We start from the raw sequence: 25,350 nt of genomic DNA, 5'->3' as shown, positions 1-25,350 counted from the left end.
CCAGTGCATGGCAGCACAAGTGTATGTGCTGTGCTGTTCCATATGGTAGCCACTGTCACTTGTGGCCACTGAGACTTGAAATGTGTTGCAGCAACTATAGAACTGACCTTTAAATTTTTATTTAATTTTAATTAATTTACATTTAAATATCAAAATGATACTTGTTCCAGTTATGGGAAAACACTCAAGTATGTACATTTTTTAAATGGCTGGGAATGGGCTGGGAATTTAGCTCAGTAGGGAGAATGCTTGCTTCGCATGCACAAGGCCCTGGGTTCAATCCCCAACACCACCAAAAAAAGAAAAAAAAAATGGCTGGGGATGTAGCTCAGTGGCAGTGTGCTTGCTTGGCATACCTGAAGCCCTTGGTTCAATCCCCAGTGCCAATGAAAAAGTAAAAACAAACAAAAAACCCAAAAGAGTGGATTAGTAAGCCACACTGGTAGGCCCAGCTACTCCAGAGGCTGGAGCAGGGGGATCTGCTGAGCCCAGGAGTTCAAGTCAGCTTGGGTAATACAGTGAGATCCTGTCTTATGCCATACTTCACAGATGGAATTTGCGGGCAGGACTTTTTCTGATGTCCCTCCTGCCAGTCCTCCTGTGCATCTTTCCCTTTGCCTCTTTGCTGGAGGTGGAGGAAGGTGTTTGAATCCTCATTCATGCTGGGCCAAGGATGGGGGTGTGCGTTAGGAGTTAAATTTGGGACACTGGAGTGTGGTTGGACCAGCAGCTGCTGCATTACCCAGAGATCATTGGAAATGCAGGCTCTCAGGCCCCTTACCAACTAGCCTAAGCAAGCATTTTAACAAGACCGCCATGTGATCTGTTCCCACGTTGAAAAGTAATCACCTATCTAACTAGAGGTACAGGTGGCAGGTCTCTGATTGCTTGCTTTTCTTAGCCAAATGACATGGGAAGCAAGGTTAAGGCTGAAAGCCAGGTTGCAAGAGAAGTTACTGGAGTTTTGAAGGACCTGGAGAAAGTGTGCAGTAAGCACCCAGGATGGGAAGGTTCATATGAATGGACTAGGAGAACGAAGGTGTTCGTGAACTTAAAAGTGAGATCTGAGGGTCTTCGCACCTCTTCCTCTTCATTTTCAGCCGTGTGGGTGCAGGCTGAGCTTTTACTGCTGAAAGCCACAAGGCAGAGTGGAGAGTGTTTGCAAGGCAGTGATTGCGATGATGGATTATAAGCAGGCCAACGAGGGAAACGAGGATGTGAGGGACAGGAAGAGCGGGTAAGCCTGCTTGGGGTAGAGAGCTCACCTAGCACTTGAGAAGCCCTGCGTTCCATCCCCAGTGCAGCAAGAAGAAAGAAGATAGAAAGGAAAGAAGCAAAGGTGGTAAGATTAATAGAGTATTGATCCAGATATGGTCACAGAATTGCCAGAGCCAGGATCTGGAAAGATGGGAGATGGTGGTCAGAGCTTGGGGCGCCTGGATATTATGGAGGAGTACAGCTCTAGTAAATGAGGTCTAGGACAGCTATGCTCTTAGGCTGAGAGAAGAGTGAAGAGCTCTTGGTTTTTCTGGGGTAAACGATACAAATGCAGCCTGAGAAAGTGCCCCAGACCGTGTAACAGGGGTTCAGTTGATGCTCTGACTATATCCCTTGTCACTTTGAAACTTACATGGTTTTTCCTTTTACCCAAACTTTCCCCTGACCTTCTCCCTGATCTTTCCCCTGACCTTCTCCCTGATCTTCTTTTTCCTAAACTTCTCCTCCTTGATCTTTTCCCCTCTGAATCACCTCTATAAAAGCCCCCTGTTCCTGATCACAGGCAGAATCACAGACTTTGGGACAGGAGTCTCCTGTGTTTCTCCTTTGCTAGTAAAGCAATAAAACTTTTTCCTTTTTCTCAAAACCATGTCTTCATTATTGGATTGGTATCAGGGACAAGGACAGAGCTTTAGGCAACAACTGGAGGCAGTAGAGTGGGAGGACGAACTCCCAACAGGCCTGGCTGGCCCAAGAGGCCCAGGTGGGAGGTGGCAGTGGTAGGTGGGAGGGGACAGCTGGAGCCTGGCCCCCTCTAAAAAGCCAGGCTTTGGCAAATGCAGGCCACAAGGTCCTGTTTCCACTTTCCAACTGAGAGAATCACTGGGTTTCTATCTCCCCAACAATAACAATTGACACCCATAACAATGGACAGCTTTAGTTCTGCCTCAAGCAACAACAGCAACAACCAGCGGCATCGCTATTTTTAATCCTTACAACCCCCTACATGATTACCTCCCTTCTATAGATAAGGGAACCAAGGCTCAGAGCAGTTATGTAATATTCCCAAGGTCGCAGGAGCCATTAATGTGATCTGAACTTAGGTTCAATCCCAGAGCTGGCTGGTGATCACCTGGGGCACTTGCTTATACCTCCCTGAAGATTGTGATTCTCAGGTCTGGGAGGGAGGTGTCCCCAAGGGCAGGTGCAGCTTTCACAAACACCTCAGGCGATTCTAATGGTCAGGGGAGAATAGAGAGCATGCCCTGGGCCTGGCTCTGGTTCTGGCCCAAGGTTTCTGTGCACCGTAACCCACTTCCAGCTCGGCAGCATCACCACATGCATTTGCAATGTCTGGCACAAATGATTTTTCCTGAGGCTTCAAAAGTCACAGGAGGTGGAAGAAATAGTACTGTTAGACCCACTTGTAAGTGAAGAGATGGGTTGGGTGTGGAGAAGCATGCTTGTGATCCCAGTGACTCAGGAAGCTGAGGCAGGAGAACCTCAAGTTCCAGGTCCTAAGCAACTTAGTGTGATCCTGTCTCAAAAAATAAAAAGAGCTGGGGATGTGACTCAGTGGTAAAGCACCCTTGCGTTAAATCCCCAGTATCCCCTGCTCCCAACCCCCCCAAAAAAGTAAGTGAAGAGACGGGTCCCAGGCTTCAGAGCTGTTCAGTGCTAAAGCTGGAACTGAATCCTCATTCCTGGGATAGGTAAATTCACTGTTCCTTCCACTTTTTTTCTTTAGGAAAAAGCTAAATAATTTATGAGCAATAAGGCTAGTTTGTAGGGGAAAGAACCCCAAAAGCCCACCTCCCTCTCCATCCTACCTGAGAACCTTAGAGGTCCTTCAATTCTGTAGAAGATGGGGACAGCAGTGCAGAGGCCTAGGGATGAATGGGACTTTGTTCCTGCCCTTCATGGGGGAGAAAGCATATTTACCCCAGGCTCTGTTAAATGCTTCAATTCAGTAAATACAAAGTCCTCTGAAAAAAGGCAACTTCTTTGAAAAAGTAGTGATAAACAGAAAGATCTCATTTGGGTTGAGTAACCCACTAAATACCAGGTAACCCGACAGCCAAGGGAGGAATTCCTGGAGGGGTGCAGCTACACCCGCCCCCGCTTGGCTGGAGAGGTCAGAGCAGCAGAGAAAGCTCTTTGGAGCTGCCGGCCCAGTAAGTTTTCCCTGTCCACCCACCCGCTTCAGGTTCCACCTGGGCTCCTTCTACAAGTTTTCCCCCACCCCATCAATCTCCCGCCGGCCTGAGCATCCCCATTCCTAAAGTAAACAGCAGTCTGAAGCTTTCAGCACGCCTCCCACCCCCTCCGACTTGACTCTGCTCCAGGGGTAGGACTGACAGAGAAATACCAGACGCCTAGCTGTATTTGAACTTCAGATAAACAACGAAAACTTTTTTCAGTAGAACTTTTTCCAAATATTGCATGGGACAATGGGACATCTTATACAGAAGAACTATTTGTTGTTTATCTGAAGCTCAAACTTAACTGGGCGTCCTGCATCTTCTGAAGCTGGCGGCCAAAGCCTCCCCACCCCACCTCCTTTGAGATGCCTGTTTTCAGTGGGGATCCTCTGGCTCCCCATTGCCATGGGTAAAACCTCAATTCCTGGGCCCCTGCTTTATTGTCCAGTCTTTTTTTTTTTTTTTCCAGACAGGCATGGGGTGGGAGGCAAGGTTTAAAGTGAAATTCTTTTTATTTCCTTGAGCTGGGGATTGGACTGCAAACATGCTAGTCAAGCACTCCACCACTAAGCTACACGCAGCCCCTAGATAGTGAGCTTCTTAATTTTATTTTTGATTTCTTTTTCTTTTTTCCGCAATCCTTTATTTTACTTATTTATATGTGGTGCTGAGGTTTGAACCCAGTGCCTCATACATGCTAGGTGGGCGTTCTACCACTGAGCCACCACCCCAGTCCCTTTTTGATTTCATTTTAAATGCATTTTTAGTTGGACACAATGCCTTTACTTTATTTATTTTTATGTGGTGCTGAGGATCGAACTCCACGCTGAGCCTCCATGTGCTAGGGAAGCGCTTGACCACTGAACTCCAACTTTAGCCTCCTTTTTTTGATTTCTTAATGAGCTGTCTCTTTGGTTTCTTTCGATAGGGAATTTCTTGAGCTGAGCTGGGTCCCTTAGCTTAGTCATCTCCAGAGTCAGAAATTATTGTCTGCCTGGCAGACAATAGGAGTTTAATTAACAGCCTGCTAATGGTGGGTCTTCCAGTTAGGAGAAGGAGACATCATTTAGTTTTATTTTTTTGCAGTGCTGGTGCTGGGGATAGAACCCAGGGCCTCAAGCATGCTAGGCAAGAGCTCTACCATGCCTGGCGCCCCCAGGGGAAGACATCATGATTGAATACATATTGTGAGCTAAGGACTGCTCCAGGCCAGGTGCTGCAGGTATTATTTTGCTTCCCCAATCAGATAATGGGTTCAAGAGCTGGGCCTAGTGGCAATCGCCTGGAATCTAGGGAGACTCAGGAGGCTGAAACAGGAGGATTCTAAGTTTGAGGCCAGTCTCAGCAACTGAGTGAGATGCTCAGCCTTGAAGAAAGACCATGTCTCTAGAAAAAAAAATAAAATAAGGGACTGGGGATGTAGCTCAGTGGTGAGTTCACCACTGAGTGTGGTGGCACCCCTGAGTTCAATCCCCAGTACCAAAAATAAAAAATCAGAATAAAGAAAAGACTCAGGTAAAAGAACAAAAGCAAGGCCTTGTGGGGTTTGTCTGTGTCCCTACATGGAAAACATCTCCCCAGGTACAATCCTGGCAGTTCTAGAATGTGGAATGTGCTTCTGGAGAAGTAGCCTATTATGGTCTGAATGTGGGTGCCCCATGCCCCGTGCATATGTTGAAACATGTAATTCTCAAAGTGATGGTTTTAAGAGAGGGGCTTTTAGGAGCTGATCAGGTCACGAAGGTAGAACCCTCATGAATGGGATTAATGCCCTGAGAAGAGAGGCTCCATTCAGCTACTCAGGAGGCTAAGGCAGGAGGATCATGAGTTCAAGATCAGCCAGGGCAATTTAGACAGACCCTGTGTCAAAATAAAAAAAAAATCAGAAAGCCTGGGGGTGTCTCTGTGGCAGAGTGCTTCTCTAGGATGCATGAGGCCCTGGATTCAATGGCAAGTACAAAAAAAAAAAAAAAAAAAAAAAAAAAGCTTATGAAGCAGAGGGAGCCCTTATCAGAAAATAATCTAGCACCCTGACCTTGGATTTCCCAGCCTCTACAATTGTGAGCAATAAATTCATATTGTTTATATATTCCCCAGTGTACCTTTTCTGTTTTGTTGTGCTGAGAATCGAAACCAAGGCCTTGCTAGGCAAATCTTCTATCACCCAACCAAGTCCCCAGTCCTGAAGGTATTTTGATTACAACACAGGAATGGATTAGGTGTAGAAAGCACCAAGGGACTTCAGGGGATGGGAGTAGGAAAGACAGTAGAATGAATCAGACATAACTTTTCTGTGTTCACGTATGAATACACAACCAGTGTAACTCCACATCATGTACAACCACAAGAATGGGAAGTTATACTCCATGTATGTATGATATGTCAAAAACATTCTACTGTCAGGTATAACTAAAAAGAACAAATGAAAAAAAAAACCAACTAACAAGCACGCATATAGTCCTATTTACATGAGAGGTTATATGGGTACCTAGATTTAAAAAAAAATTTAAAGAACAAAAATCTGCTTAGAGTTGAAATTTTTTTCTTTTTTAGTGTATGTGATACGATGTGGCATAAAACATATAAAAGTATCTGTACAGGGCCCCTCCAAGTAGGACCTCTTCTTGGCCACACTATTTTACTATTTTCACAAGTAGAACAAATTTATTTCCTTGCAATAAACAGAGAAGTTAAAAGTCCCTTTGTATTTGCCTGGATACTTAAATTGTATCATTTCCTCCCCAATTGGTCCAGGATCAACCTTTTGTGCTACACTTAGCCTCTCCCTTTTGTGGAACTGGATGGGAGAAAAGAATTTGTTGTGAATCATCTTGAGGCATGTAATACATATTTAATACTTTTACTGATGTATGTCTTACACACAGTAAACTACTCTGGCCTCACATGCACAACTGGATGAATGTTTAACATATGTGTACACCTGAAACCCCCACCCAGACCAAGGTCTTTGATGTTCTCATGTCATCCTGAATTGCCAGATACCCCTTTCCAGGCTTTGACCCTCTCAGAGGAGTGGAATACTTTCTGATGTCAATCATCATGGATTCAGTTTGCTTTTCTTGAGCTTCATATAATATGCATCATATTTATCTTTTGGAGCCAACTTCTTTCATTCAACATGACATTTATGAGATTTCATCTGCAATTGCAATATGTATTAATAGTTGATTCTTTATTGCTGAATGGTATTCTATATTGTGAGCATATTAAAATTTATTTATCAAAAAAAAAAGAGGAACCTTATGTACCCACATATAACCATGGTCCGATAATATTACAGTGCCCAGTGATGGTTGTAGCTCGCTGTCTTAGTTTGTGTAAGTACATTCCAAGAAGTTTGTATATGACAAAATCCCCTAACTGAATGTATACCCATTGTTAAGAAATGCACACAAATTCTAAGCAGAGATTCTAAGTCCCATATCTGTGCTTGCATACTTAAAGTTTTAAGTTTGAAAAGTGTATTTAGGGACTGGGGTTGTGGCTCAGTGGTAAAGCACTAACTTAGCATGTGTGAGGTACTGGGTTTGATCCTGAGCACCAGATATTTATAAATGAATAAAATAAAGGTCTATCAACGTCTAAAAATATTAAAAAAAAAAAAAAAAAAAAGAACAGTGCATTTAATCGGGTGCGGTGGTGCATGCCTGTAATCCCAGTGATTTGGGAGGCTGGGGCAGGACTGCAAGTTTGATGCCAGATTCAGCAATTTAGCAAAACCCTGTCTCAAAATAAAAAAAGAAAAAGGGCTGGAGATATTAGATCAGGTGTAAAGTACCAGTGGGTTTGATCCCCAATACTGGGGAGGGATAAGTGCATTTAGTTAAAAGTCCTATCAATGATTCATCACAGCCAGGTTCAGGGGCACACTCCCATAATCCCAGCAACTCAGGTGGCTGAGACAGGAGAATCGTGAGTTCAAAGCCAGCCTCAGCAAAAGCAAAGTGCTAAGCAACTCAGTGAGACCCTGTCTTTAAGTAAAATACAAAATACAGGGCGAGGGATGTGGCTCGGTCGTCTAGTATACCTGAGTTCAATCCCAGGTAACAAAAAAAGAAAAAGAAAAGCATGATTCATCATAGACTTGTGATACTGTAGAAATGGGAAACAAATGTCCTGTAGTAGGAACTGGTTTAGTAAATCAGCATAGCTGTGTGATGGACTACTTTACAGCATTAAGTTATGCTTTTTAGCACCGCACATCCCTGTAATTCCAGGTATTTGGGAGACCAAGGCAGGAGAATGGCGCGTTCTTGGTCAGCCTGGACAACACAGTGAGATACCATCTCAAAAAACAAAATAACAAAAAAATTTAAACCCAGGGTCTAATTCGTGCTAATATAAGTGCTCTCTCATTGCAAAATTGTGGTTTTTCTTTTTTCTTTTTTTTTTTTGGTGCCATAAATTGCTGAGGCTGGTTTTGAACTTGCGATCCTCCTGCTTCAGCCTCCCAAATTGCTCGGATTAAAGGCGTGGCCACAGTGCCTGGCTAAAATTGTACTTTTGAAGTCTAGTAAGTGATGAGAAAAATGCTCAAGATAAAATGTTAAGTAAAATAAAAAAACAGTGAGTCAGGTGGTGGCTCATGTCCTCAGTCCGATAGGGAGACAGAGGTCAGAGGATCCTTTGGCGTCAGACCAGCCTGGTCAACATAGAAAGACCTTTCAAAAAACAAAAGCAAGCGCGGCTTGGTGGCGCAGGCCTGTAATCCCAGCGATTTGGGAGCTATGGCAGGAGGATAACAAGTGTGAGATCAGCTGAGGCAATTCAGGCAGAACCTGTCTCAAAATAAAAACAAAAAGTGCTGGGGATGTAGCTCAGTGGTAGGGCTCTTGCCTAGCATGTGCGAGACCCTGGGTTCAATCCCCAGCACTGCAAAACAAACCAACAAAAACAAAAGCAGTAAACGAAACTCTTTCGATATGACCCACTCTGTGGAAAAGCAAGTACAATACATAGAGATGCAGCAAGGAGCGCCCAAGCCTCCTCCTGGGAGTTGGGAGGAGTGAAAAGTTAGTTTCTTTCTGTATTTGTGCGTCTTCTAAACTTGACTCAATCATCATTACCGCCCTTAAATCTGAAGGACCCACCTACGTTCTCAGTGGTGGAGCGGGACACCTGGAGGACCCCAGCGCCCTCTGGCGGCGCCCCGAGGCCCCGCCCCACAGGCCTGCAGGACGGGGCGGGGCGCGCAGCCCCAGCCAAGTGCAGCCCAGCGCAGCCCAGCCCGGTCCCGGCAGGACTCGCAGCACCAGCACCCGACCCGGAACGCACGCCTGGAAACAGCGCAGGCAAGCCGGGGGCCAGGGCGGCGGAGGTGGGAACCGCGGGCCACTAGGGACTGGGTCAGCACTGCGCTGCGCTGGCCCCGAGCCCCCGAACTTCCTGGGAGTGCGCGACCGGCCGGGCGCTCTAGAGTTAGCTTGGGGCTGGCCTGCTTCGGCCCAGGAGCGGGCGCCAGAATGGGGATCTTTTGCCCTGGCAGCTGGGAGTTTCGCTTTCCCTGTGCGCCTTGGGAGGGCAGGTGGCACCTGGTCAGCCTTGGGAACCGAGCAGCTGCTGTGTGCGCCGGTGAGCTGACCAGGGCCCGGGAAGTGACCCCTTCTTACATAGCTTGTCCGTGGCAGGGCAGGTCCCCCACGCCAGCCTCAGAGTGGCCCCCTGTGAGTGAGTTGGGGGCTGTCGTGGCCCTCAGCTGGTGGGAAGAGGGAGGGGAACCAGCCCAGGGACTGGCCCCCACCCCAGGTTGGCCCTCCTTAGGCTCTTGCCACAGGTGTTGGCTCGTCACGTAGGTATTTACGTGGTGGGGTCAGGAGAGTTCCCAGCTCAGAGATGGGGTGGAGGCTAGTGGGCAGCCCCAGTCCTTGGCCTGAGGAAGTGGCAGCCCCCATCACCATAATTTGGTCCTCAGCCTGACACCGAGCCGCTGCCCCTGGACTGAGTTCAGGAGGCTACCTGGAAGTACCCACCCTCCTCAGAACCTTTCTGAGTCAGAGTGAAAACAACACAGGGAAGTGGGCAAGGGAAAGCAGTGGGAGAGTGGGAGGCAGGAGGAAGGCTGCCGCCTGACCTGTTCCTCGCCAGTTCTCCCCCTGTGGGGGCTCCATGCCCAGCCACTCCCAGTGGCCTCGGGGTAGTACCCATGGGAGTGGGGTTCCACCCAGGACATGGGATAAGTGAGAAGAGCCAGGAACCAGGGAAGAGCCAGATGCCATGGAAGGTCCATCAGGTGTCCAGTTCTCTCTGGCTCTGAAATATTCATCTCTCTGGTGAGCTTTGGTTTCAAAGCTGGTTCCTTTGGTCTGGTCAGTGGTGGCACAGGGAGCCCTGTGCCACCTGAGGCTGGGGCAAAGTGGGAGCCATACTTCTGCCTCACCTGGGGACTCTCCCGGTCTTGAGGACCCAGAGTCTCAGTTTACAGCTTACAATGGAGTGATAGGATGACCGTCACTTCATCCTATCAAGTCTTTCCTGTCTTCTTGTGCTATGACCTCAGGGCCTCTCTTGTAAAAATGGACATGTCAGAGAGGTAATGACGGGTTAGACTATAAGTGTTTAGGAGACCCTGATGTCGCGAGCTGGGGTAATAGCCACCTCCACTCAGCCTCCTCCCTGGGAATGGGGGAGCTGTTCACCTCAGAGCACCTCCAACCCCCAAACTTCCCATCCAGGGCCCTTCAGAAAGAGCAGCAGTCCTACCCTAGAAGCCGTAGTGAAGGGACACACATGCCTGTGTGTCTTCAAAGTGTCAAACTGGAAGAACTGGAGGGTAGAAGCTCATAAACATCTCTGGAAAGAAGATCTGCTAACATAGCTAACCATGATGTAGGCCTTCTGCAAGGATTCTGCTGTGTTGTGGAAGGGCTGACCTTGACAGAATCTGCTAACTTTAAGATTCCGGGATTCTAGGTCGAACCATAGGTCTCATTTTGAAGTAGAAATGATATCCAGGAAGTCTACTCGCCACAGTGGCTGGTATCTAAAAGAGTCTTGATAAATGGGTCAGAGAGAAAGATAACGAGTCCTTGCTTGCAAGGCTCTGTTCTTTCCCATCTGTGGAAGTGATGCTAGGGAGGCTAGTTTCCTGGTGTTGTAGGGACTAGAGACCTGCCCTATACTGGGGCAGGAAATCCTCTCATGGAGTTTACAGCAGCTATGTGGATCTGGGGCTTAGGGTCAGGGGGGACCCTCCAGAGGATCCTGGAAGTGAGTTGACTGAGAGTAAGGTTCTTTTGTGACTACTCTAGGGGGCAGGCTGGGTGGAGCACAAGAGTTTTAACATAGGAGAAGTTAGAACGTGGATTTTTCTGAGTTGGGTTGCTGTGAAACACAGGTGCCTGCGTCAGCACCCTGCCAGATAGTAGGTGTGCCTGGATCAAAGAATTTCAGCCTCAAGAAAGCTTGGAGGAGTATCGGGGTCAACAAAGTTGAACAGGTTTCTTAGAGCAGGACTTCACAGAGGCTTAATATGTCATTGTGCCTTGTGAATTTCCAAGAAGGGGATATGGACTGTTTATTTCTGCACTCATCCACGGATGTCTTCTGGGAATTGCCTGGTTCAGTAAGTCTCTCTCTCTGCTTTCTGGTTCCAGTAAACTAGTCTCTGCTCTTATCCCACAATTGGGCTGACTGGGGATACAGGAGGCCAGAGAGGTCATTTGTCAGGATTCCCAGAGCTGGCTAAGGAACCCAGGCCTCTTAATTCCTGACATGCTGTTTCTTTCATACAGTGTTAGACTGTCTCTCTGCAAGTTTTAGAGTGAGAACCCAGGAGGGGCTGGCTAGAGGATCCAGAGGGAATTATGGGAGTACTTTGGGAGGAGAGGCAGTTACGGCCACCTCCATACTCAGCACATGCCACGTGCCTCTGCCTCTCCAGATGTCCACTAGACCAGTGGCACATTAATGGTTCCTCCCAGTGTAGATTTCTTAGGGTGCATGTCAGTCAGCCTTGAAGGCTTCTGTTCTGTTAGACTATTTATTCAGAATCAGAAACTGGCAGAGTTGGAGTGGACTTTGATCTCTTGGTCCAGGATACTTGTCTTACAAATGTAAATCTGAGTCTGGAGCTATGGAGTGACCTCTGTGACTCATGCAATGGAGTCAGTATCAAATCCAGGACAGGCATTAGGTCCCTGCCTTCTAATGCAGTGCTCACCCCTCAGATGACATTTCACTGGAAAAGGAACAGATAACAATGCACTTGCATAGCTCCTTCCTGCCATTTTCATTCTTTACCGTCATACCACAGGTGCTGGGCGGCTCCCCAGGTGACTGTTGCGGGTGCCTTAGTGGCTTCTGCTCCAGCCAGGTGTATAAAAAGTACAAGGTGTGAACTTTAGAATCAGATGCCAGCTCCATTTTCAGACTCATCTCTGCTGTTTGCTTCTGTGGGACCTTAGATGTGTTTTCTCTGAATTTGTTTTATGGCAGAGTGAGATTGTAGGACTTCTGTAAGCACCAGGGTAACCTCAGTTGCTTAGTACTGTTTTTGCTAGTCTAAGCTATTCTTAGTGGTTCTCTCCTGTGCCTGCCCACCTGTGGTTCTCCATCATGGGTTGCTAATTATCTGTCTCATTCCTCTGCCTGTCTCCCCTCCTAACCTGCAAATTCAGTTGAAAGACAGGAGAGTTGAAACACAGGAAGTGGGTAGGGGTTATGCTCTGGAAGTCACATCATATTTGTCAATGGCTTCCTTTCCTCATCCACACTCTCAGACCATCCTGACCACTGATGTGGCTGTGATCTCTGGGATTAATGTCCTGATGACACAATGCTGCCCCAAGACACGGGTGATGGGGAAGCTGCCAGTCTTGCGTCCTCCCATGCTCCCCTGGGGGCAGCCTCTCTTCCCTTGGAGAAAGGCTACCCTGGCTAGAGATGGGGACTGGGAGGGGTGGCTTGGAGCTGGAGAGGGGAACAATAGTTTGGCAGTCTAAGCTGGAGCCCAAGAGTGAACCGGGGAAGTGAGCGGCTTGTTCTGGCTCCTCCTCAGGAGCTGTGTTTGCTTGTGTCTGTCTTTCTGAGTTCTCGGATAGTGGGTGGGGCTGGGAGGGGAAGTTACAAACCCGTGACCAAGAGGGCCTGTCCTGGGCTGGAGTAGGAACTTGCTGGAGCAGGAACTTTCTTTTTTTTCTTTTGCGGTGCTGGGAATTGAACCCAGGGTCTTATGCTTGTGAGGCAAGCTTTCTACCAACTGAGCTATTTCCCTAGGCCCCTGGAGCAGGAACTTTCTTGGCTCTGAGGTTTCTTGATCTGTTAAGTGGCCAGATGATTTCTCAAGTTGATTCCAATTCAATACCAGCAGAACCCATTCTAAAGTCTGACATTTCAATTTTTAGGCCTCTCTACTTCATCTTTTAGCCCCGAAGCCAGACAAGTTGAAGAGTATGAGGTTGATTCTGGGCCCCCTTCATCCAAAATCAGGTCTGGTCACTTGCCCAGACTCTCCTGGGTGTGTCTTTTACTCCTCTGTCGTGGTGGCTGTGCTAGGGTGGCAGGGCAGAGCTCTCCCCTGGGGGAGTGGGAAAGGAAAGCAAGGGAAGGAGCCAGACAGGGTGACTGTGCCACAGCGCCTGCTGGGTGGGGCTTCCTGAGATGTGCACTCTGAGCTATTCTTTCCATTCTGTTCAGCTCTGGGCATCTGTTCCTGGCAGGGAGGAGGGCAGGTTGCCTGGACCAGTCAGCTGCTCCTTTCTGCCCCTCCCTCCAGCACACACCCTCTTGGTGTAACCCCAGTAGCTGGGCCTCCTCTCTGCAGATTCCAGAGACTTAACCCCTCGTGTGCCCCAGGAGAGCTGGTGCCTGACCTTAGCAGGTGGGGGCATGGACACGGCCCCAGTGGGTGACAATTCCCCTCCTCTGCATGGGAAAACCTTGGCCACCAGCAAGTGTGCTGTTTAGGCAGACAGCCCACTCACTTCTGTTGCCACCATTACTGGGTAGAGAGGCTCTGGACCCCAACAGAGAGGGGCAAACGAGGTGGAACTACCAGGATCAGAAAGTCTAAAGGCCTTAGTCACAAGCATGAGGTCGAGAATGTTCTGATGGTTCAAGATGCCTGCAGACACGATAGTAGGCAAACAAACTCCCCATAGCCAACATGACCTCTGTAGAAATGAATGCCTTCTGCATTTGAGGAAAATGCAGCTTCTGGTGGGAATTCCACAGCCCCTTTTAGCCTGAGGAGATGGTGGGGATTCCATCAGCTCTTGGCAGAACCTGGAAGGCCTGGCTTGAAGGTGTGGGCCTCATCTTCCCTCTGTCTCTCTCCATCTCCGCTTTCCTTCCTCTACTCTCCATTCTCCAGCCACCACCCTGGTATGGCTAGGAAAGTAGTGGACTCCCTCTCCTTTCCCCACTTCCCCGGACAGATGTCAGCCTAAACCTCGGCCCCAGTGTAGGCCTTGATGGTAGGAGGTGGCAGGGCCCTCATGTAGGGTGGGCAGGTGCTGGGGCAGGCACAGAAGCTAGAAGCTGCTGAGGCCCTGAACCCCAGAGGCCCCTGCCTGTCTGACAGTGTTCTCCTTGGCATGGCTCAGAGGCGAGGGTGATAGAGGCTGGCAACCCTCTGGCTGGCACTAACAGGAAAGGTTTCCTCTCCTGTGCCCAGAGCTCTATACCAGATAGGTAGGATTAGGTCCTGGCCGCATGACCAGCTCTGTGACAAGGACAGATTACTGCTTCCTGCACAGTAGCTATCTGACTGGAACAGTGAGGGGCAGGCTTGCCTTAAGTGAGTGCATGTCTTCTCAGCTCTGACCTCTTGAGTCTCAATCTCTGGAGCAGCCTCTCTCTTGAGCTGCTGGTAGGGTTGGAGCCCATTGTAGAGGACTGACTGGTTGGGCCTCCACTTCCTGTGTAAGCCTTCTGTGGTCACAAGAGGGTCTTAGACTAGAAGCCATGGTCGAAGGGGTGAGAAGTTTGGATAGACAAGCTATGTAAATGAGGAACTCAAGCAGAGAGGCTCAGAATGTGGCTCTGGAGCAGTCTCCAGCCCCAAGTCTTGACTTCATCTCACCCTGGCAAGGTAACCTTGGCCTAGTGACTTCATTATTCTTAAGTTTTGGTGTTTTCACTTGTAAATGGGGATAATAACAACAGTATTTGCCTTGCTGGGCTACTGAAAAGACTTAATGAAATAACTGAAAACAGCCAATATTTATCCATGTTTTTCAGGGGCCAGGCATCATCCTGAGTGCTCTGTGTTTTCTATTTTTTTTTTTTTTGTGGTGCTGGAGATTGAACCCAGGGCCTCATGTATGCTAGGCAAGCACTCTACCACTGAGCTACATCCCGGACCTTTTTATTTTATTTTGAGACAGTTATCTTGCTGAATTGCCCAGGCTGGACTTGAACTTGTAATCCTCCTACCTCAGCCTCCCAGGTAGCTGAGATTACAAGTGTGTGCCACTATGCCTCCTGTGTGCATTCTCTTTTCATTTCTACAACTCTCCTGGGGTGAGGGGGGACTCTTGTAAGTGTTAAACCCATCTTCTAGGTGAAGACACCGAGGCATGGGGAGGTAAAGTGCTCATGGTAGTCTCTGCTGCAGATGGGCTGGTGACTGAGGCCCAAGAGAAGTAGACTGGGACCTACTGTCCTCTCAGCAGGCAGGTCTACTTGTGAATTCTTCTTAAATTGAAGCATGACATGGCAGGGTAAGGAGGTGGAGGGCTCTGTGAGTCAGCAGCCTACTGAACTGGACCAGACCCTGGCGGTCCATCTGAGGCTGACCCTCCCCTCTGTGAGTCATGCTTCACTCATGGCCGCTGCAACCCCTTGGTCTGGGAAGAGGGAGGGGCAGCTGTCTGCTGGTCACAGGGCAGGCCCTACATAACTCAGCTCCCAGGATCACAGTCTGCTGTTAGAGCTGGCTGAAAGCTCAAAGACCATCTGGTCTTTCTCACCTCAGTTTATAGAAGTGCACCCTGAGGAGATGAAGGGCCAGGAAATGGTGGCATTGTGTCTGGTGCACAGCAGCCTTCTGATGACAAGTACCTCTGAGCCTGTTCAGCCAGCTATGTGTACTACCACCCCAGTGGTGGATGTCAGATAGGATGATGCCATATTGTGGACGTGCCTATTCCAAAGGTGACCTGTCCTCCACCCCTTCCTCCAAACAGGACACTAGATTTTTATCTTTTGGTGCTGGGGATTGAACCCAAGGGCACTCTACTGCTGAGCCCCAGCCCTTTTTATTTTTTGAGACAGGGTCTTGCTAAGTCACTGAGGCTGGTCTTGAACGTACAAGAGGTTCACATAACTACTGAAGGCCGTCCTCCTTCCCTCGCAGCCAGTTCCCAGTGTTGTCCCGCCCTCCAGCACTCTCCCCTGTGCCTTCTAGTGCCCGTCGCTGCAGGCTGCGCTGGTGCTGCCCTGCCATGCCCCTCAGGCCACACCGTCGGGAAGGCCATTCTTCTTTCTGGTCTGAGGCTTTCTTGCTCTGCTTCTGTCCCTTCTACTCTGGGAGATGGAGAAAAGCTTTTCTCAAAATAACCCATTCAGAGACCTGCCCTTCTGTCCCATCCCTGCCACTTTCCCCTCTCTGAATGATCCTAGTTGTTCTAAGAAAGAAGACACAGACAGTCCTTTATCTGATCCTTGAACTGCATAGGGTGTCCTACAAAGAGAAGCCAGGGCTCTCCTGCCTCCTGCAGAGGCTCTGAGGGTGGCTGCTGACCTGGATCTCCGTGTCCCTGTGGGGTCCTCTAGGTCTGCCCTGGGCAGTGCTCTAGGAAAGGGACGGCCCCGTCAAGAGGCCCAGACTCTGTCAGGGCTTCTTCCCACAAGGGACACAGGGACGTCCTCTTTAGCTTTCCCCCCATCTCTGCCACCTCAGAGGGGAACACAGGCCTGAGGGACATTTTTTAGGCAGAGGAGGCTTAAAGAACAGAAAGGACATGAGCCCCAGATCCTGAAGGGATCCTTTCAGACTTTACTACTGACCTGCTAGTTCTATGGGCCTGGGGATCATTTACTGCTCTGTGCCTCAATTCTCTCATCTGAAAGGACCCCTAGGCTGTGCAACCCAGAGGTCCCCTCAACCTGTGCTTCCGGGGTCCGGGCTGTGGGGCTATCCCTGCCACTTAAAATACTCCCCTCCATCTTGCAGCTCCCTCAAATGAGGACACGGAGTTCCCAGCTGGCCCTCCTCCCTGCTAGCCCCTGCCCCTGGAGGAGAGAGAAGAAACTGCCAAGACCCCAGAGACGCTGGGCTACAAACCCGGCTCCCTTCGGAGGGGCTTTCAGGCCCCGTGCTCACTGTTCACTCCCTGCTTGCCACTGAAGAGAGCAGGCATGCACAGGCTGCCACATGCCCACCTGATGCACCACAGCTGTTATTTAAGGAACCTGAAAGTCCTGTCTCAGGCCTACCCTTCTGTGGGGCCTTCTACCCAGATTGCTGGCCCAGACCTCTTAGGCTCCCTTGACTTGGCCTGCTACCAGTCCACCGGCCTCTTCCCCTGAGACTGGGCAGCCCTGGCACTGGGCTGGACTGTCCCCTCCTCCTCTCTGCTCTCCACTCTGAGCTTGGCTGGGCCCCAGTTACGACTCTCAGGCTTGTGCTTCAGCCAGCTGTTTGGGGGCAGGGCTTCTACTCCAGAGGGTCTCAGCTGGCCCTGTGACTCATGGGAGGCTCTACCAGAGCCATCCAGCCTCTTTCCTGGTTCTGCTGTCAAGCCAACAACTCTGGAAGGCTTTCTTAAATGAGGACAGGGAGTTCCCAGCTGCCCAGTTCCTCGTGAGTCACACCCGATGCTCAGCATCAACTCCAGGTGCCTAACTAACCCCTCCTCCTGCTTTCTTCTGGCCAGAAATTGCACAGGGAGGGATAGCCCTGGACAAAAAGCTGCTTCAGGGCAGGAGGGCCAGGGTTTGCGCTGATGGGAAGAGGCCTGTGGGCAGCAAGTGATGTGTGACCCGGAGCGAAATTAGGAGGCGGTCTTCTCCAGGGAGACAGATAGCCTGGAGGGGGCCAGGAAGTGAAGCGAGCTGGACCAGGCACTCAGGATTGCTTTGCTTACCTTTCACTGCAGGTCCCAGCAGCTGGGGATTCCCCTCAGCTCTTGAGCGGCCATGTCCAACCCTACTGCTCCACCTCCGTATGAGGACCGCAACCCCCTGTACCCTGGCCCTCCACCCGCTGGGGGCTATGGGCAGCCATCTGTCCTGCCAGGAGGGTACCCTGCCTACCCTGCCTACCCACAACCTGGTTATGGCCACCCTGCTGGCTACCCACAGCCTATGCCCCCAATCCACCCGATGCCCATGAACTACGGTGAGTCCTAGAAGGGTGTGTGGAGGGTCGGTGGGTGGGAGGAGGCAGCCCTTGGGTGAATGAGGCCCCTCCTTTCACTCCCTTCTCTTCAACTTCCCTTTTAACTCCTTTCCCTCTCATCTGTTTAGATCTCTCCTTATATTTTGTTTTACTTCCTTCCTTTCCCCCCTCAGTTCCTGTCTCCTCCAGCCATGTGGTAGCCCCTTTATTCAACTAGCAGGCTCAGTCCACAGACATACACCAGAATTACGCACCAGAGAAAGTGGCTGGGTGAAGTGATGGCTTCTAGGTGGTTACCCAAGGAACCTCCCACCCAGGTGCCATGTCTATCCTAGGAGCTACCTCTGTAACCCCAAACACTTTGCTTTTTAAAAAAATATCCTTGGGGATGACAAATACTCATCCTTTAGGTAAATATCCAAAAGTAGAACCAACTTTGGTAAACATCATGGCAGGTCAGAAACAGGTGAGGTTGGAATGCACTGAGCTTTTCCTGGGTGACTTTAATTTTGTGATGCTGGGGATGGAACCCAGGGCTTCATACATGCTAAGCATGTGCTTTACCTCTGAGCTGTACACAGTCCTTTCTGGGTGGACTTTGACGCAGTTCCCAAAGAGGCACTCATGCAATGTTCGGAAGCCATGCAGCAGCTCTGGAGTCCTGGAGCAAGTGTAGGGCCAGCTCTCACCCGGACATGTGTGTTCTGGTGTGGACTGGAATGCATCACTCACATGTGACCATCATACATGCCCTCAACAGATCTGCTCTCAGTGAGGCTTGCACTACATCCTGGCCCTTGCCCTCTGTTCTCCACCCTACCCCCACCACCTGTGTGCGCGCACGTACGTACACACACACACACACACACACACACACACACACACACACAGGTCTCACCTCCTTTCCTCTGGAGGCGGCTGCTCTGCCAGCCAGCCTCAATTCCTGCCTGGCTTCCTCCCTAGATCCTGACCCACCACCTGGCCTCTGATGGCATGGGCTGGGCGCACAGAGCCCTAAGAGATGCATGTGGATGGAGTGGCTTTCACCTAAGCCCCCTCATGCCACGCTGGCTCAGGTCACTCTGAGGGCATCCAGAGGACCCTGGCTTGGGAGAGGAGTTCCTCCGTTGTGACCCTTTTGGCTGGAGATACCTGAGCCTTTGAGACAATGTTGAGGCTTTGGGATGAAGGCTACATTCCTGGGTCTCCAGCTGGTCCTATGTGATCTGTCCCTAGGCCCTGGCCAGGGCTATGATGGAGAGGAGAGAGCAGTGAGTGACAGCTTTGGGCCTGGAGAGTGGGATGACAGAAAAGTCCGACATACATTCATCCGAAAGGTGAGATGGGCTGGGAGGTGGGTGGCCCGGGTCCTCAGGCTGTGGGAATTGGGAAGGGCCAGGCCACTTAGTGTGTAAGGGCAGGGGTAAGTACCAGGAATTGAACTCAGGGGCACTAGACCATTCTAAGCCCTTTTTTGCATTTTATTTAGAGACAGGGTCTCACTGAGTTGCTTAGCACCTCTCTGTTGCTGAGGCTGGCTTTGAACTTGCCATCCTCCTGCCTCAGCCTCCTGAGCCGTTGGGATTACAGGGTGCGCCACGGTGCCAGCTCTGGCGGCCTGCCCTCACTGCACTCTCCCCAGCTCCTCCAGCCCCAGCAGCCTCCTTCTGCTCCCTTCCCCTGACTTGTTGGGGAGGACAGTCAGTCTGGGAAACCTTCCACTTCTTCTCCAGACCTTACTTTCCCATTAGGCCCTAAACAACTGGGGAGCTGAAAGGATCACCCTTGCTCCTGATCCGCTCTCCCATCTCACATCTGTATAGCACCTGTCTCAGGCAGACAGATGGGTGACGTGCCACACTAAACTGCTGCGAGTGTGGACCCACAGCTAGTGGTGCAGGGCAGCCAGGCAGGGCACAGCAGTAGTAAACTGAGGCTGGGTGCTGGACAGAAGGGGAGATGCCAAGGAGCAGTTAGAGGGAACAGTAGTACAGACAGCATGTGGACCATGCTCCTTGTTGGGGTCACCTCTAGGCCAGGCTGCAGCCAAAGGCTTGTTGAAGGCTTGAAGTAAGAGTAGAGCCTTCAAGTGGAAGGAAGAAGCCCCCTTCTACCACTGACAAGACAGGAAGGGGCAGGGGCCCTGTGCTTCTTTGGGCTTCTTGGTCTTGTGGTTCTGATTCCTGGGGCGAGGCCAGTGGGTAGGATGATCACCCGTGTCCCTGGTCATCTGTGTTCCAGGTTTACACCATCATCTCTGTCCAGCTACTCATCACGGTGGCCATCATTGCTATCTTCACTTTCGTGTGAGTGTCTGGGCCTTGTTGGCCCATTTGTCCCAGCCCTGGGGAGTTCTGGGTCACCTGCTGGGCTGCCTGTCTTGCAGGGGCTTGGCAGGGAGGCAGCCAAGTCCTAGAATGACTCCTCTCCCATCTTCCCCTACTCCACAGGGAACCAGTCAGCCAGTTCGTGAGGAGGAATGTGGCTGTGTACTACGTGTCTTAGTGAGTGCGCGGGGCTCTGCTCGAGGCAAGGGGAGGAGGAGGAGGCTGGCAGTGTGTTTCCAGCTGAGCAGCTTTGTTCAGGGCTTGGATCAAAATGCTTTTTGAGAGGGGTATTCCCAGTGGCCAGGGCCTATCTTCCATTCCGGGGTGTGTACCCAGATGAGGAGTCACAGAATCACATTACATGTGGCGGGGAGGGGACAGTGGACAACGCTGATAGCAGCGTACCATCTGCATGGAACTGCCCGGGTCCTCATAGCCAGTCTCTGTGGCCCAAACCCTGTGTTACACAGCTCAGCGTTCCTGGCTTGGTAGTCTTGCCCTAACTTTTTCCTGAGTAGCTTGCCCTTAGCGTTCCAAGCAGCTCTTTCTAGGCCTCCAGCCCGTGGGCTGGGGGAGTGCTGCCAGGCTGGGCAGGGAGATGGCCAAGGGTAGCTTTGGGCCCACAGACTGTATCCCATCTTTCTCCCCAGTGCGGTCTTCATCGTCACCTACCTGACCCTTGCCTGCTGCCAAGGACCCAGGTGAGTTCCAGAGCATTAGACAATGAGGAGAGAAGTGGTGGGTCAGGGGCCATGTATTTTGGGGAGTGATTCCTTATACTGATCAAATGCAGACTTACAAGAATTACTGGTGGTGGTGGTGATGGTAATGATGACGATGTCGGTGGCTACTGTTCAGATGTTTACAAAGTACTGTGTGGGATCTATTTAGCTATCATTTCTATAGCAACCCTGAAAGATATGTAGCATTTTAACCATTTAACAAACAGGAAAGGACAAAGAAAAAAGACAGGTTGGGGGTGGGGGTGGGGGAAGAAAAATGAGGGGCAAGGGGAAAATCAAACCCAAAACTAAATAGGAAGAACTCAAGGCTCAGAAAGGCTGGACAACTTTCTCAGTCACACAGGTAGTTAGGTAAGAGTGGCAAACAATTTCAGGTCTTTCTGGCTCCATCGCATAGGCCCATCTCACGTTTCCATGCTGTCCTCATATAACCCCCTAAGCAGGTACCAAAGTCATGCCAGCCTTCCCTTCCCAAGAGCAGGGCTTATCCCTGCAGGCACCGGAGCCAGGCACAAAGCCAGGCACTCCCTTGTGCGGAAGGAACCTCTAGGACCTGACTTCCTTAAGTCGCATAACCAGGCCTTTTCTTTCCCCCTAAGGCGCCGGTTCCCATGGAACATCATCCTGCTGACTCTCTTTGTAAGTCTAGAAGGGTAGGGGAGTGCTGTCCCAGGGAAGGGATGGGGACAGCACTGGGGAAGGATGTCCTTCTTGGCTTTCTCCCCCTCCTCATCCTACTAGTTCTTGGTCTCCTCTGTGGCTGCATCTTTCCAGCTCAGTCACCTCTATGCCCAGCTCTGGAAGGCTACTATGGTCATTCTCCAGTGCCTTTGCACATGCTGGGCAAGTGCTCTACCACTGAACCCTCGTCCCAGTCCTTGCCATTCTTAAGTGTCTCCCTTGTTTCTCTCCTTCAGACTTTTGCCATGGGCTTTATGACGGGCACCATTTCCAGGTACATTCAAGGGTAATCCATCACCCTCGTGTGAAGTGTGTGTTATGGGGGAGCGGGTGTTCCTGGGTTGGTAGTCATCTGCGGGGGTGGGTTCTTGGTGGAATCTTCTGCAAGCAGTGAGTTTGAAGTCGTTTGTACATGGCTTATGCCTCTGGCCTCTCTTAACTCCTCCCCCCCAGTATGTATCAGACCAAAGCTGTCATCATTGCAATGATCATCACTGCTGTGGTGTCCATTTCTGTCACCATCTTCTGCTTTCAGACCAAGGTGAGGGCATGGAGGGTCCTTCCCTGGCCACCAACCTCTTTTTTATGAAACCTGGCCCTTTGGGTTTGGCATTTGAATGGCCTGGGAGGGCCCAGGTCCTTATAGACCAGGGATTTCCCTTACAGACCTAATTTCCTCCCCCATATCTATACCCTACAAAACTGCCTCCTAGGTCATGGTCACTCCCATGCCCCCAGGAGACAGAACTGGGACTCCCAGGCAGGGTGGCAGGGCCAGTCTGGCTGGGCTGCTAGTGATGGCAGTTGTCTGACAGGTGCCTCCTTCCCCCTTCCTGGCAGGTGGACTTCACCTCGTGCACAGGTCTCTTCTGTGTCCTGGGAATTGTGCTGATGGTGACTGGGATTGTCACTAGCATTGTGCTGTACTTCAAATATGTGAGTCTCCCATAAGGGCTGAGGTCACTGAACCCAGTCCTCACTGCAGATTCCCTGTGCAGCAGGGTGTAGCAGGGTCCCTCCTCTGGGAAGGCTGACCTCAGAACCTTTCCAGTTGCTAGCAAAGGTATCCACTTGGAAGCACCATCCTTTTGGGTTAGGGAATAATCAGTCCTTTTGGAAAGAGCCACGGCACTGGGAGCCCTGGACAGTGCAACTGAGTTCCTACGGGAAGTAGTGGATTACAGCTGACAATTGAGACCAGGAGGCAGACTGGGAGGGGAACCCAGAGGACCAAGAAGATGGACCTGGGTAGAAAGGACTTTGGAGATCACTGGAGCTGAGTCCTGTGATTCTAGTCAGTTAAAGGAGAACATGAGGTCCCCAGGCTGATGCCCACCTCACTATGGACCAGCCTTGTCCTTCTGTGGACAGGCACCTATCAGAGTGTGAAGCAGGGCTGCCTTGTGGGTGCCCCCAATTCTGATCCTCATCAGGGTGGATGCAGGGGTTTCCCTCCTAGCTCTTCTTCAGTCTGTCCATCCCAGGATGGGCTATGTGGTCTGTGATTCTGACCGTGACTGGAGGCAAGATGATGGGGCTCTTAACTGGAGTGTGCTGGGTCTGTCCTCCAAAGCTATCACTCAGTCCCTGCGTTTTTTCCTCAGTACAGTGGACACCTCTGGACTTTCATTAGCTCTGCAGACTGGTTTGGCTAAAAGATGCTTTGGTTGGTTTTATATGGTCATTTTAGGATAGCCACTGCCAAGTACATCACTGTTTTAAATTTGTTCCAGGACCTAGAAAGTCCTGATCCAGGATCCTGAAGAGCTAGCTTCCTAGCTCCACCCACGCCACTGCCTGAATCCCGGGGTTAGCGGAGTCTTGAAGGCCTGCCTCCTGTGCTTTGCTCAGGTTCCTAATGCCATCCCATCTCCTTCTTTCCCAGATCTACTGGCTCCATATGCTCTATGCTGCTCTGGGGGCCATTTGTTTCACCCTGGTAAGTTCCTGCTGTGCTCTGGAAAGATGAGCTGAGGGGATGGAGGAGAGGAGCTGAGAGGATGGCGAGTGAATTTAGGTGATGACTTGGAACGGAGCCATATGTGGGTCTTTCCTTATTGTCAAGAGGTTCCAGAAATTTCCAGGGCATTCCTGCTGTCTCTTGTTTACACTGTCTGCTATTAGAATGCTTGGCAGGCCAAGTTAGAGATGACAGTGTGTCTGTCTCCTTTTCTAAATAGTGAACTGCTAGAGGTAGAGCCCATGTGTTACCCTGTTCATTAATGAGTCCTCTAAGCATGCTTGCTGCATGGTACATAGGCTCCCAGGACAACTCCACTGACCAGAAAGGAGCTCTGGACACGGCCTCTGGGTACTCACTGGGTGCTCACTTCTGGCTTCCCTGTCCCTGCAGTTCCTGGCTTACGACACACAGCTGGTCCTGGGGAACCGGAAGCATACCATCAGCCCAGAGGACTACATCACGGGTGCCCTGCAGATCTACACTGATATCATCTACATCTTCACCTTTGTGCTGCAGTTGGTGGGGGATCGCAACTGAGGAGCACTGTTTCACTCACCCTGGGCTCTCTTTTCCCTGTGGGCTTCGGCCCTGTGACTGGGGTCTGGGCCTCAGACCCTTTTTTCTTCCCCTCAAGTAATATGCCCAGTTTCCTCTCTGTCCTGGAGATGGGCAGACTCTCTGGCTGTGGAGGTGTGGGAACCTGCAGTGGGCAGCAGATGCTGGAACAGTTGGGACCTCTTGGTGGGCTTGGCGGGAGCTAGGCTGAGGATGTGTCTTCTCCGCTCTCCCCACAACATGGCACCAAACTCTTAGCGGGTGTGGGTGGGGTGGATGAAAAAGAGCCCATTCTATAGCTGAAAAGAAATGTGGACATAGAAGAGGCTTCAAGGTGAAGGGGTTCCTCACCCACTGTCATGGGCTTCTAGCCTAGGAACCTGGAGTCTGTTTCCCCTCCTAAATCCAGTAAAGCCAGACAGTATTGTCCTCACCTCCTGGACTCATAGGCCACTATTCTAGTCTCCTTAGGCTTGGCACCTTTTAGCTCAGAAAGGTAGAAGAGATCTGGGCCTAGGGGCCTCCCCACTCTAATCCCATCTTGTTTTAGTAACATGTATATATTGTTTATCTAGGTTAGGGCTCGGATAAGAAGAGATGAGCAAAGTAAAGTACAGGGGCCAACAAAGAGCACACCTCCCCTGAGCTTCCTTCAGGCTTGGATGGTGGTAGAGAGCAGAACATTTGGAGCCTCTGGTCCCCATTCTCCAAAGACGCCTGGGACCTCCCTAGGTGCTTCTGAGATCTATCATCAGAGGATCCTTTTACTTTCTCTGCTCAGGCTCTCAAAGCACAAAATGAGGGCAAGGGTCAGGAAATGGGGTAGTCTGATCATGAGTGTGGCATGGAAGTAGCCAGGGAGGAGGTGGGTGGAGACTTGGAAAATGCCTCAGGGCCTCCCAACTCAGTTGAGACCCACCTTGGTGCCCAAGAAGACTTCTGTGTCCTTCCCTTCTGCTAACCCAAGGAGGTCCCTGAGAGGAAGGTGACTTCCTCCTCAGCCTGTTCTGAACTCCCAGTGGGGGGGCTTTTTGACTTGAGACCATCACTCTAGACAGCCTCTGCTTTCTTTGTAATACAAGTGCCTCAAGCTGGAATAGGGGAGGGGAGGTCAGTCTATCGGGTAGGGGCGGAAACCACATCAGCCCAAGGATATAATTAGGACTTCTTTATTGAGTACTTGATCCTAAATATATCACACAAAGGGACACAACTAAAAATGTAATAAAGTTTTGTTTAGAAGTTAAAACCTCGTGTGGCTCTGGTTTTCTTCATTGGAAGGTGTTGGCTGAGGGAGTGTCTGGCTCTGCCCAAAGCATCCATTCACATCCTACCCCTGCATCCTGGCTGGGTCTCCACC

General features: G+C 50.5%; 2 protein-coding genes across 3 annotated transcripts in view; one reads left to right on the top strand and one right to left on the bottom strand.

Annotated features, from left to right (window-relative positions):
* The window catches only part of PNKD (PNKD metallo-beta-lactamase domain containing), a 65,110-nt gene that overhangs the window by 36,634 nt on the left and 3,126 nt on the right, over nt 1-25,350 (bottom strand). The window lies entirely within an intron of this gene.
* On the top strand, nt 8,572-25,239 carry TMBIM1 (transmembrane BAX inhibitor motif containing 1). 2 transcript variants are annotated; one of them, XM_079133009.1, is made up of 12 exons: nt 8,572-8,731; nt 17,480-17,721; nt 18,958-19,058; nt 19,963-20,027; nt 20,172-20,225; nt 20,699-20,749; nt 21,391-21,430; nt 21,709-21,746; nt 21,926-22,013; nt 22,313-22,408; nt 23,358-23,411; nt 23,826-25,239. In XM_079133009.1, the coding sequence occupies exons 2-12, from the start codon at nt 17,520-17,522 to the stop codon at nt 23,970-23,972; spliced, it is 936 nt and encodes a 311-aa protein (XP_078989135.1). In that variant the 5' UTR covers nt 8,572-8,731; nt 17,480-17,519; the 3' UTR covers nt 23,973-25,239. The 2 variants fall into 2 exon arrangements, with proteins under 2 accessions (XP_078989135.1, XP_078989136.1); XM_079133010.1 differs by lacking the exon at nt 8,572-8,731 and adding an exon at nt 14,133-14,469.

This window comes from Sciurus vulgaris (assembly GCF_902686455.1).
Source record: "Sciurus vulgaris genome assembly, chromosome: 3".
NCBI classification, from domain to species: Eukaryota; Metazoa; Chordata; class Mammalia; order Rodentia; family Sciuridae; genus Sciurus; species Sciurus vulgaris.
Note: the sequence above shows the minus strand (reverse complement) of the source record. Positions and strands in the feature narration are given on the sequence as shown.

Bases quoted from the DNA above. Each gene is read 5' to 3' on its own strand.
- TMBIM1 (XM_079133009.1), top strand. From the start codon at position 17,520: ATGTCCAACCCTACTGCTCCACCTCCGTATGAGGACCGCAACCCCCTG. The intron at 19,059-19,962 runs GTGAGATGGGCT...TCTGTGTTCCAG, and splicing joins GACATACATTCATCCGAAAG to GTTTACACCATCATCTCTGT. The intron at 22,014-22,312 runs GTGAGGGCATGG...CCTTCCTGGCAG, and splicing joins TCTTCTGCTTTCAGACCAAG to GTGGACTTCACCTCGTGCAC.